Source organism: Solanum lycopersicum, chromosome 2, assembly GCF_036512215.1.
Source record: "Solanum lycopersicum chromosome 2, SLM_r2.1".
NCBI lineage: Eukaryota > Viridiplantae > Streptophyta > Magnoliopsida > Solanales > Solanaceae > Solanum > Solanum lycopersicum.
In genome coordinates, this window is record NC_090801.1 from 45809153 (window position 1) to 45822182 (window position 13030).

Here is a 13030-nt window from a genome sequence, read left to right on the forward strand (position 1 = left end):
CATACATTCTATCACAATGGGTAGGTATCACATTGATGAATAATGAAATCAAGAAGTTACCATAGAGAATAAAGGAAAAGCAGTTTCAAAAGGAGATCAATGCAGCTATGAATGGGGCAATACTCTATCATACTTGGAGAGCTAGAAAGTGGAAGAAATTTAATAGGAAAAGTGTACATAGAAAGGAGGTTGTAACACAAATTAAGAAGGATTTGATAGAGAGATTATATTTTTTAAGTAAATCAAAGAAGCCAAGAAATTATAGTTTTTTCATTCAACACTTAAAATATAATTAGTTTGTTTTTACCGGAGGCCTAAGTCCTTTTAACAGCAATAAGTGCTCTTTATTTTGTAATTGTTTTTTATGGTAATTTTTACAATGATTGCCAAAAAAAGATTTGGTTTCCCGCCCGTAGGTTCGTCATATCAATTAATATATACCCCTATATTTTATTTTTATTTCTACATAAGCAAAAATATTCTCATAATTAGTAGATGATAAAAATACCACAATAATAGATATTTAATCATAAGCAATCTCAGCACATCTTAACATGATTTTCTAGGTTTTTAAGTTAGTACTAAAGTACTATTGATAGAAACCATATGATGATGTTGTAGCCAAATAGTAATTCTCAACTATACCTCACAATTAAGATATAGACGGATATAAATACAAATAATACTCAATGTTATGAATCGGGGTGGAATCCACAAGGATTGATGAATTGAATTACTTACTATCTATTTGTAAATTCAATCTAGGAAACACATTGTATTAATGACAAACGTATAAAACAGGGGAAATTATAACGAGGAATATTTCAATTGTCAAAATCATTATGCAGAGCGAGAGAAAATTTCTTAAGATAAGACTAGGAATATATGCAATTCAATGGGGTTTCAAACTTGATAGATAATGACTAACTAGTCTAGAACCAATCATAACATGCTATCCTTTTTCTAAAAGTAATATTCAAAGTTCTCTCGATCCGATGAATATATATGTCTTGAATTTTTCTAAGCCCCAAGACCTTACAATTCAAATCAACAAATTTAGCTTCAGTGAGTATAGATTATCTCTAGTTCTAACCCTTAAATGAAAATTCAATTGAATTTAGACTATCTCTAGCTATATTCTATTGATTAAATCTCAAGTCCTCTTTATCGAAGCCTTACACCCAACTTCACTTTCCTTTCTTAAAAAAAGACATAATTAGAGAATTCAATTAATGTTGCAGCCATTAATTTTTAATTAAATCTCGAAGACAATAGTAAATTCATGCATAATAATCAATTCTAAGACAATTTAGTCACTATGTAATCAAGTTTACACACCCATCATGTGCAAACACACCCTAAAAAAACAGTTTAGCTACTCATAATAAAGGAAATGAAAGTCCAAATAAAGTAGTAATACTTTATTGTATTCATATTCAACTGGAAAAAGATATTTCCAACCTTGGTTGTATCACCAACGATGTTTTCTTCTTCAATAAATAAAATAAAATATATTATTTCACTACTACAATCTTCTAATACCCCAATTCAAGAAGAAGAATACAATTGCACATATCTCCAAATTGGCCTTAGAACCTTATAAAGAACATTCTTTTTCTCATGTATAAATGTTCCCTTTTAGTTTCCATCAACTTCACTTGCATTTGCACATGCATTTCACAAGTTTTAAGTCTGATACATACAAGTGTATCAACAATTTCATTCCAAACTTACTAATTTGAGCATGGCCTGACCTAAATTTCCTTCTATTAATATTAAAATATGATACAATTCATGTTTAAGAGTCGAATAAGTTAGTAAAATACCAACTTATCACTAATTTTATTGAATAAGGTTGCAAGTAATATAATGCAAATATAACAAGCTTAGACTATCAGGATCAAGCCAAAAGAGGAACCAAAGTTTTAAAGTACCTTTTCAAATTGAAACCTCAAGGTGTCTCTATAATGTTTGACCACATAATTGCAATGCAAACCATGTTAGAATCAACAAGGCTACAAGAGTGAGTAATAAACGATCTAGCGTTAAGATTGTTATTAGGACCAACTTGCTTTTTCTCAACAAACAACATCATCAAGATGATACAACTCTTAGAAAATGCACCAAAATGAAGCTTATGTAATCGATTTACAACTTTAAGTCATCATATTTTGATCAAAGTAGATTTGAAACATTATATCTCACACATTTATACAACTTAGAAAAACATATTCCAAAGGAAAAACCCTACTACCACAGAGAATAGTGATTAAAAAAAATGGTAGAAAATGTACTTAATGACAAGAACATTTTTCCAAACTTGGACCAAGGAAAAATCAAGCTATAAGGTCTTTTTTTTACTTCATAAGAAAAAATTATGACTATTACAGATTTCAAATATCTTATTTTTAATTAAATTTTGTGTATAGTTTAATAATTTAAAATTATGGAATATTATATAAATAAGTTGGTGGTAGATGTGACTTGCTTAAGAAAATATTTAATTAGAAAAAGAAAAAAAAAGAGTTACAATTTGAGAAACAATACTCCTCTTTTTTAACTTATTAATTTTACTTTCTAAAGATCGGCTCTTTAATGTAATTTTTCATGTTGATATATCTAAGATTATAAACATAAAAAATATTTTAATTATTTTACATATTTTTAATTTAAATTAAAAATTTACAAACTATTTTTTACTTTTTTTTAAATTTGACATAGATGAACAAATTTAAAAAGGAAAGTATATATATAAATTGGGCAACTTTCACATATAGCAAATAAAAAATTCATATTTGTATGCTATAGCAAAGTGTTATTTGTAGTTTTGATGATTTGACAAACTTAGGGACCTTCTGAAGGTACCAGGTTTCTTACTTGAGTATTGCAAATGAAACAAACCCAGGGACCTAGTAGAGGTACCAGGCTCTGATGATGATGAGACAGTTGACTGCCAGTTGGAGACGGTACAGAAAGTAGGTGCACACTTCCCGATGGCGTCAGAAAGTGTGACTTTTCCAGCCAATGGCAAAGAGGTTTAGGAAAGTGACTTGTCCATATAAAAGGCACTTTCCTAAACATTTTTGGTAGTTTTTGCAACTTGAGAGAAACCTCTTCAAGAACATTTGCAAAGGCTGCTAGAAAAACAAAGGCAGAAGTATTCCAACAACAACAGCAATCTCTGGAGCTTTTCGTATAGTTGTTTAGGAATATATTCTCTTGTTCGTAAACTGTAAACTATTCCTCAATCTATAAAGGAATTGTTGTGTAGTGTTAAAAGTCTAGGTTGTCCAAGTGGGATAACTTAGTGGATAGATAGTTTTCTACTTAGGCTTGTTAAGCAAGAGGGACTATTGCTTCACTGTGAGATTGATAACTTTTTCTTACATTTGGTGTAATCGTGTTTTACTTTTTCTTTTGAAGATTAGTGAAAACGATTGAAAATCCTGTGAGACAGGTCGTGGTTTTACTCCCTTAAGCAAGGAGGTTTCCACGTAAAACCATCGTGTTGATTTTACTTCATTTAACTTTCTGTTTTATTCATTAGTGTAGTAAGGGACCTCGTCCATTACTTGTTAAGTGAAGGCATATATTCTAGTAAGTGGTATCAGAGCGGGCACTATCTATTTGGTTAACACCAAGGAAGTGATATTTGCTCTAGAATGGCAGCTCCACTTAACCTCGAAGAAGGTCAGTCGTCAAACAGACCTCCTCGTTTCAATGGACATTTCTACAGTTGGTGGAAAGTTAGAACGCACGATTACCTCATGGCTGAAGACAGCGAAATATGGGATATTGTACTGGATGGACCATTCGTTCCGACGATGGAAGAAAAGGATGGAGAGAAGACTATTCTTGTTCCAAAGCCTAGTCAGAAATATGACGAAGCTGACAGGAAAAAGATTGAAAAAAGTTTCAAAGCTAAAACTCTTCTTCTCTGTGGGATAGGACCTGATGAGTACAACAGAGTGTCAGCCTGTGAGTCTGCTAAGGAAATTTGGGACTGCTTAAAGACTGCACATGAAGGAACTGAACAAGTCAAAGAATCTAAGATTGACATGTTTACCTCACGATATAAGAACTTCAAAATGAAGGAAGGAGAAAAAATACATGGCATGTTCACCAAGTTGTCTTCCATTACAAATGAGCTGCGAAGTCTGGGTGAACCTATAAGCATGACCAAACAAGTCAAAAAAGTGCTTCGAATTCTTCCAAAGTCTTGGGAGAGCAAGGTTGATGCCATTACAGAAGCCAAGGATTTGAAGGTGCTGACTATGGATGCTTTGATTGGTAATCTGAAGATACACGAGATGAATCGAAATTACGATTTATCGAAAAAGAAAGCCAAGAAGGATAAGTCATTGATGTTGAAGTACAAATCAGATGAAGATTCCAGTGATGATGATATGACATATCTCATCAGCATATTTCAAAAAATTGTGAGGAAAAACAAAGTTTATAAAAGAGGAACAAATGGTACTCGAAATGTTGCTCAAGGTGATACTTGCTACAAGTGTGGAAAAGTTGGGCACTTCATCAGAGAGTGTCCTTTGCTCAAGAATGAAAGCAAGGAACATCAAAAACCAAGAAGTGACAAAGAGAATAGAAGGGACCTGGTACTCGGCAAGAGAGATCGAAAAGCTGTTGCAGATTTGGTTGTCAAAAAGGCTCTTGCTACATGGGGTGGTTCCTCAAGTGATTCAGAAGACCCTGATGAGCCAAAAGATGTGTCCATGGTTGCTGTACATGAGGAGGAAATTGTCTTCAATGAAATGTTTGCTCTCATGGCTCACACAGCAGATGAAGAAGAGGACAATCAGGTAATTCTTCTAGATATGAAAAATGACTTGGATAAATATTCTTTTAAAAAATTGAGAACTTTAGCAAAAGTCATGATTGATTCTGTGATAGAGTTAACATCTGAAAGAGACACCATGAATGCTGAACTTGACAGTTTGACTGAAAACAAAGTTACACTTGAAGAGATCAAGAATGGTGTCTCTAGAGTCAAATAACTCTGAACTTAAGAACCAGTTGAACCAGATTACTGAAGAAGCTGAAAAATTGAATGGAATGTCAAATGGTTTGCAAGCTGAAATTCAAGAAAAATTGAAAAACTCTGAGAAAAAACGTGGTCTGTCGCTTGAAAAGAGTAACAAATTAGAACAGGATATTGTCAAACTCAAGGAAGAACTTGAAAAATCCCTTAAGTGGACAAAATCCTCAAAGTTACTGTCAAATGCAACAAATCAGAGTAATTTCAATAAGAAAGGACTAGGAAGTGTGAACATCACTCCTCCTTATAATCCTCACAGTAAGTATGTGTTTGTATCTGACAATCTGCTATGTCTTCACTGTGGTAAGAATGGACACTTGAAGGGTGAGTGTTCTAGCTGGAGAAACTCCTGTGAAAGGCTCTCTAATTATGCTGAAAGGCAAAATGTACCAAAGAAGAGGTCCTTCAAAGCATGTATCAACTCACATATTTTCAAAGAAAAAATTTGTCCCTGCTCCTATGTCCTTTGTTAGAAAGCTTCAAAATCTACCATATTGGACTAAATACAATCTAATCACTCCTTTGTCTGCCTACTGGGAACTCAAGCTGAAATGGGTTCCCAAGCTAAACAAGTGATTCTTGGTGTAGGTGAGTGAGAGGAGCAGCAGTCAATGTTGGTATATGGACAGTGGATGCTCTAAGCATATGACTGGTGATGTAAAAAACTTCCTCTCACTCAAGACACTCCAAGGAGGAGGTGTCTCTTTTGGTGATGGTAAGAAGGGGTACATTTTAGGAGTTGGCAAAGTAGGAAGATCTCTTGAAGATTCAATTGACAATGTGTATCATGTGGATGGGTTGAAGTACAGCTTGTTGAGTGTGTCACAAATCTGTGACAAAGGAAATGAGGTCAAATTTACTTCTGAGAAATGCACTGTGGTGAGTCTAACTACAAACAAGGTAATTCTCACTGCACACAGAAGTAAAAATATGTATGTGGCAAACTTAGAAACGTCTCATGGAGATGACTTAACATGTCTTAGTGCTCAGAATGAGAATGCTGATCTCTGGCATCGTAGGCTGGGGCATGTAAGCTCATCTTTATTGAACAAACTGATTTCTAAGGACCTGGTCCGAGATCTGCCCAAACTGAAGTTTGCTAAAAATAAAATCTGTGAAGCTTGTGTTAAAGGAAAACAAATCAGATCATCCTTTAAGCCCAAAAATCAAGTAACTTCATCAAGAACACTAGAGCTGCTTCATATGGACTTGTGTGGACCCTTAAAAGTTCAAAGCAGAAATGGCAAGAAGTACATTTTGGTGATTGTTGATGATTACTCAAGATACACCTGGATGAGATTCTTGATGTCAAAGGCAGACACAGCTGAAGAGTTGGTGGTATTCTTCAAAATGATTCAAATCAAATTAAATCAAGTTATTTGCAACATTCGATCTGATCATGGTACTGAGTTTGAGAACTCAACACTGGATAGATTCTGCATGGTGAATGGTACGAGCCATAATTTCTCTGCTCCAAGAACTCCTCAACAAAATGGAGTAGTGGAAAGAAAGAACAGAACCTTGGTGAACATTGCCAGAACTATGATTATTGAATCAAATCTTCCTCAAAATTTCTGGGCTGAAGCTGTTAACACAACATGTCATGTTACCAACAGATGTCTAATAAGAGTTGTTTTGAATAAGACCCTATATGAGCTGCTCAACAACAGAAAGCCAATGCTGAGCTATCTTAGAGCATTTGGATGCAGATGTTTCGTTCTGAATAATGGGAAGGATAATCTGGGAAAACTTGATCCTAGAAGTGATGAAGGAGTGTTTGTTGGATATTCTTCATCCAGCAAGGCTTATAGAATATTCAATAAACGAACTCAATGCATTGAAGAAAGCATTCATGTTGTATTTGATGAAGATGGAAGCTTGAAGAATGACAAATCAAATGATGATGATGATATGATGAAACTGTTCAAATCAAAGAAGACTGAAGAAGGTAAAGCTGATGCAGATCAACAACTGAAAAATAACTGTGATGATCAGAATCATAGTCTACCTGAAGAGGCTGCTGAGGTTGAAAAGGATGATATGGTACCTGGTACTACTCAAAATTCCAGTCAGAGTACATCAGACTCCCCAGAAAATGATGTTACTCTTGATGAAGAAGAACATGTTGATCAGCCAAATCAGTCTGCTCCAAAGTCAGGATGGAAGCATAGTTCATCACATCCTCTTGATAATCTTATTTCTCTTTTGAATTCTGGAATTCATACTAGATCAGAAACAAGAAATCTAGTTGCATTCTCAGCATTCATATCATCTATTGAGCCCAAGAATGTTAAAGAAGCATTAGGTGATGCAGACTGGATCAATTCTATGCAAGAAGAACTCCATCAGTTTGAAAGAAGCAAGGTATGGTACCTGGTTCCTCGACCTGAATGTAGAACAGTTATAGGAACTAGATGGGTTTTCAGAAACAAACTTGATGAAAATGGAGTGATCACGAGAAATAAATCCAGGTTGGTAGTGCAAGGATACAATCAAGAAAAAGGAATAGACTATGATGAAACCTTTGCACCTTTTGCCAAAATGGAAGCTATTAGAATTTTTTAATAGCTTTTGCTGCATTTATGGGGTTCAAGCTGTGTCAAATGGATGTGAAGAGTGCATTTCTGAATGGAGATCTCAAAGAGGAGGTTTTTGTCAAGCAACCTCCTGGTTTTGAAGATGCAGAGCTATCAAATCATGTGTTCAGATTAAATAAGGCATTATATGGTCTGAAGCAAGCTCCAAAAGCATGGTATGAAAGGTTGTCAAAGTTTCTGCTGAAGAATGGTTTCAAACGAGGCAAGATAGATAATACTTTGTTCTTATTAAAAAGAGAACAAGAATTGCTTATCATTCAAGTTTATATAGATGACATAATTTTTGGAGCTACTTCAGAACATTTGTGTGAAGAATTCTCATCTTTAATGGGAAAGGAGTTTAAAATGAGCATGATGGGTGAATTGACATTCTTCCTGGGTCTGCAAATCAAGCAATCATCAAATGAGATTTCAATATGCTAGGAGAAGTACATTAAAGAGCTGCTGAAGAAATTCAATATGTTTGATTCTAAACCTATTGATACCCCTAGATAGTAGAAGAATCTGATCCTCTTGTGAATCAGACAATGTACAGGGGAATCATTGGCTCCTTGTTATATTTGACTGCTAGCAGGCTTGATATTGTGTATAGTGTTGGAATGTATGCCAGTTTCAAGCATGTCCTCGTGATTCACACCTGAAGGATGCAAAACGTATTCTCAGATACTTGAAGAAAACAGAGGACCTGGTTCTCTTCTATCCTGCAGGTGACACTTTTGATCTGGTTGGTTTTGCAGATGCTGATTTTGCTGGTTATCAAGTTGACAGGAAGAGTACCTCTGGAATGGCTCATTTCCTTGGATCATCACTTATCTCTTAGGGTACCAAGAAGCAGAACTCTGTGGCTCTTTCAACTGTTGAAGCTGAATATGTAGCTGCTGCTGCTTGTTGTTCTCAGTTGCTGTGGATCAGGCAACACTTGGAAGATTTTGGGATTCACATCAAAGCAATTCCTCTTATGTGTGACAACACCGGTGCTGTTAGTATGGGAAAGAATCCACTCTACCATAAGAGAACAAAGCATATTGATGTTAGACATCACTTTTTGAGAGATAATGTTGAGAAGGGAAATATTGTGCTCACATATTGTCCAACGGAGGAGCAAATTGCAGACATCTTCACCAAGGCTCTCAGCAAGGATTAATTTGAGAGAAATCGGTTGAAGTTGGGCATGTTGATCTCCAAATGATGCTCTTAGATTCCAACAGTTGAACTCCCTTGATGGCTAAAATTGCAGTGCAGGTATCCTTTGTGTGAATATTTAAATATTGAACAAAGATCCTTTTTGTGCCTTTTGTAGGTACACTCTTAGTAAGGACCTGCTTAGAAAGGGAAGCAACTAGAACAACTGAGGAATAAAATTTAACTGTGCTATGGTACCTGGTGCCTGTCCAGGTTAGCATTTATACATTAAATTGAAACTGAAAAATATGACCGTTGATAATGCCACGTGTCAGTCATCGGTTACTCTGACCGTTTGTCCCATCGTTTCTCTCTCAAACGTCGCATCCAATCATGGACCTGGCACCTTTTCTCTTTCTTTAAAAACCCTTACTTCTTTTTGAAACTCTCATCTGTTTCTTAACTTCTTCTTCCTGTTCACGAAGGGTTTTAGCAAAATTTCAAAAGGCAAAATTTGTCTTCTTCTTCTTCTCTTCGCCGTTCAAAGAAACTATTCTCTAGTGTGAAAACCATGTCTTCTCCCTCATCTTCTTCCAAACATATGTTGAGTGCTCTTAGTGAAATAGAGCCTCTTGCCTTCTATTCTCCGACCTCTACACAAGAAAGACTTCCTCTCCCTTCCAGTTCTCAACAAGACATCCCTGATAACCCCTTTTTCGCCATAGATCTAAACAGTTCTGTCGTGCCTACCGGACCTGGTCCGTTTCAAGACATGTTGCCTGACAATATGTTTGAAGGGGATCTACCCAAGCATAAGGCTTCTGAGTCCAACATATTGGCAGCGAGTGAAGAGCTGGTGATTGAAAGCTTGGCCATGATGCGGGAAGAAGCAAGGGCAGAGCATACTGAAGTCTTGGAAAGGGAAGAGGTAAGACCCACTCAACCTATCTTTGATAAGACCCCTGATATATGAAGGTACTCTTCTTCATCTTCCTCTAACTCTGCAAGCGAGGAGGAACCTTTAAATTTGGAAGGTTGAGAGAAGAGAAGGGGAGAAATCTAGAAAAGGGAAAGAGAAGGTTGTAGAGGAGGCCCCTAGGAGACGAGCTACTAATAGGTCTGCCGCTCAAAAGTTGATGGCTGATGCCTTGAAGGCGAGTGCACGTTCTACTGCTGCAGTTAGAAGTGCAAGAACCTTCAAGGTATCAAATTTTAAAATACCTGAAGCTAATGTGGTTGAGTTGTCGAGAGAAGAAGTGGAAAAGAAAAATGAGAGGTCAGAGAAGAAAAAGGGAAAGGTTACAGAGAAGGTTGAAAACACAAAGTCAAAAGGGAAGAGATCTGAGAAAAAAAGAAAGCGGTCACAAGGACCTGGTTCCCAAGCCAGGAAAGTTGAGAGTGTCATGTGGTTGACAGCCTGAGAAATCAAGAAGTTTTGGCAGGAAGAGTTTTTGATATGGGAATCATAACTCTTCCTGGCATGGATTCTCTGCATGATATGGTAGAGATTCAATCTTGGTTGCACTTGTTCGACAAAAAATCCCCCATCCTCCATGAAGAAGAAGTACGTGAATTTTACTACAATGTTCAATATAGGGAAGATGGGAGTATCCTCACACCGATAAATGATATTGCCATATCTTTGGATGAGGAGGTGTTAAGCAAAATTCTCAGGGTGCCTAAAGAGGGGACCCGGTCTGTGCTAGGCAGAACTTGCTCTTCTGAGTTTGCTGCTGTGATTTCTAAGACACCCACAACCATGGTTGCTGGGATTTATAAGAAAATCATGAAGAGTGAGTACCAGTTGGTCTTTGAGTTCATCAACAAAATTCTCCTTCCTCATACTGAAAAGAGGACAGTAGCAACTACTGCTGATTTGTTTGTGATGGAGATGTTGTGCAGCTTCGAAGCTCTGAACCTCCCTGGTCTAATGCTTGAGCATATCCACAAAACTTTCATTGAGAGGAAAGGTGTTCACGGATGGGTTACGGATACTTTCTCACGAAGGTATTCAAGCATTTTCAAATTCCTCTTAGTATGGGAAAAATGGGGACAGTTAAGCAGACTATCTCCGAATCTACCTTGGTTGAGTGCGAATGCATTGAAGTAAGAGGCTATCCCAAGAGCAAGATGGCCTAACTTATTGATGATCAAGATCAACCTAAGCACGAGGTTGAGGAGCTTACTGTGCGGTTAAGTGGTAGAGAGGCAGAGATTGTTATACTCAAAGCAGAACTGCTTACTGCACAGAGTGAGGGACCTGGTTCTTTAGTGGTTAAAGCTCTGGAGAAAGAGAATGCTGAGTTGAAGGCGAAGATAACTGCCCTGCAGGAAAAGGCTATCAAAGATAATGATGCTGCCAATGCACGACTCACTCTTGTTATCCAGTCCCTGTCTCATACTCCCCCCTCTTCCTAGTCTGTTGAACAACTCCCTTCCCTGTGTCAATTTTTTTTGTGTGGCTTATCACTGTGTTGATGGATATTCAGTTTGTTTTTAATGTATTAATGTTATAATGGCATGCTGGTTAATTTATTCCTTTGTTGTTGTAATTATCTTCTTTTGTGCATGTTTTTCCCTAACTGATTGATTGCTTGATAGCTTTGATCTTGTTCAGTGTTTATGTTGACCTCACTGGTTTACTACATCTCTTTTTTATGATGCCAAAAGAGGGAAGTAAAATTGTGTGTAGCTAAATGATAATTCAGTGAGGGGGAATATATAGTGAGGGGGAATGTACAGTGAGGGGGAATATAAAAAAAAGGGGAACAAAGTTGGAGAAGATCTTAGATCGTTGTTTGTCATCATCAAAAAGGGGAAAAATGTTATTTGTAATTTTGATGATTTGACAAACTTAGGGACCTTGTAAAGGTACCAGGTTTCTTACTTGAGTGTTGCAGGTTCTTACTTGAGTATTGCAGATGAAACAAACCCAGGGACCTAGTAAAGGTACCAGACTCTCATGACGATGAGTCAGTTGACTGCCAGCTGGAGACGGTACAGAAAGTAGGTGCACACTTCCCGATGGCATCAGAAAGTGTGACTTTTCCAGCCAATGGCAAAGAGGTTTAGGAAAGTGACTTGTCCATATAAAAGGCACTTTCCTAAATATTTTTGGTAGTTTTTGCAACTTAAGAGAAACCTCTTCAAGAATATTTGCAAAGGCTGCTAGAAAAACAAAGGCAGAAGTATTCCAACAACAACAGCAATCTCTGGAGTTTTTCGTATAGTTGTTTAGGAATACATTCTCTTGTTCGTAAACTGTAAACTATTCCTTAATCTATAAAGGAATTGTTGTGTAGTGTTAAAAGTCTAGGTTGTCCAAGTGGGATAACTTAGTGGGTAGATAGTTTTTTCTACTTAGGTTTGTTAAGCAAGAGGGACTATTGCTTAACTGTGAGATTGATAACTCTTTCTTACATTTGGTGTAATCGTGTTTTACTTTTGCTTTTGAAGATCAGTGAAAACGATTGAAAATCCTGTGAGACAGGTCGTGGTTTTACTCCCCTAAGTAAGGAGGTTTCCACGTAAAATCATCGTGTTGATTTTACTGCATTTAACTTTCTGTTTTATTCATTAGTGTAGTAAGGGACCTGGTCCATTGCTTGTTAAGTGAAGGCATATATTCTAGCACAAAGTTTGCATAGTTACGCTCCATAGCAAACAAAGAAACTGTATAATTCGCTATACATATACAGTTCAAGCAAATTGTATAAAAAAAGTGTATAAAACAAGAAAGAGAAAGACATTTGGGCAGAGAACTGTATAAAAACGAAGTGTATAAAACGAATTGTATTATAATAAGTGTATAGAACGATTATATACAATTTGAATTTGTATAAAATGAGAAAGAGAAAAAAACAAAAGAGATTTGACAAGGAATATACAATTGAATCGAATTGTATAAAACAAGAAAGAGAGAAATTAGATATAATTTGAAAATTGTATAAAACGAGAAAGAGAGAAAGGCAAAAGAAACTGGGCAGAGAAATATTTTTAGTGTATAATTATAAGTGTATAGGACGAAAACATATGTTCTTGCATGTGTATATACAATTTTCCCACGCTTTATACAAACAGAAACGCAATTTATACATTGCGCTTCTGTTTGTATAAGTGAGAAAGGCGAGGGTGGCAAGCGAGACTTGGGAGAGTGGCGAGCGAGATCTGGAAGAGGGGGGGAGAGGGGAACAAAAATATATGTATTTATACAATTTTCTCTGCTTTATACAATTAGAAACAATTTTTATACAGT

The 13030-nt window shown here is 36.3% G+C and overlaps 1 protein-coding gene across 1 annotated transcript; it reads left to right on the forward strand.

Moving 5' to 3' along the window:
• Nucleotides 1-9346: 9346 nt before the first annotated feature.
• Nucleotides 9347-10196, forward strand: LOC138342089 (uncharacterized). The gene is made up of 2 exons (XM_069294274.1): nt 9347-9703; nt 9810-10196. Exons 1-2 carry the CDS (start codon nt 9347-9349, stop codon nt 10194-10196), a joined length of 744 nt encoding a protein of 247 aa, XP_069150375.1.
• Nucleotides 10197-13030: the final 2834 nt, after the last annotated feature.

Bases quoted from the DNA above. Each gene is read 5' to 3' on its own strand.
- LOC138342089 (XM_069294274.1), top strand. From the start codon at position 9,347: ATGTCTTCTCCCTCATCTTCTTCCAAACATATGTTGAGTGCTCTTAGT. The intron at 9,704-9,809 runs GTAAGACCCACT...TAAATTTGGAAG, and splicing joins AAGTCTTGGAAAGGGAAGAG to GTTGAGAGAAGAGAAGGGGA.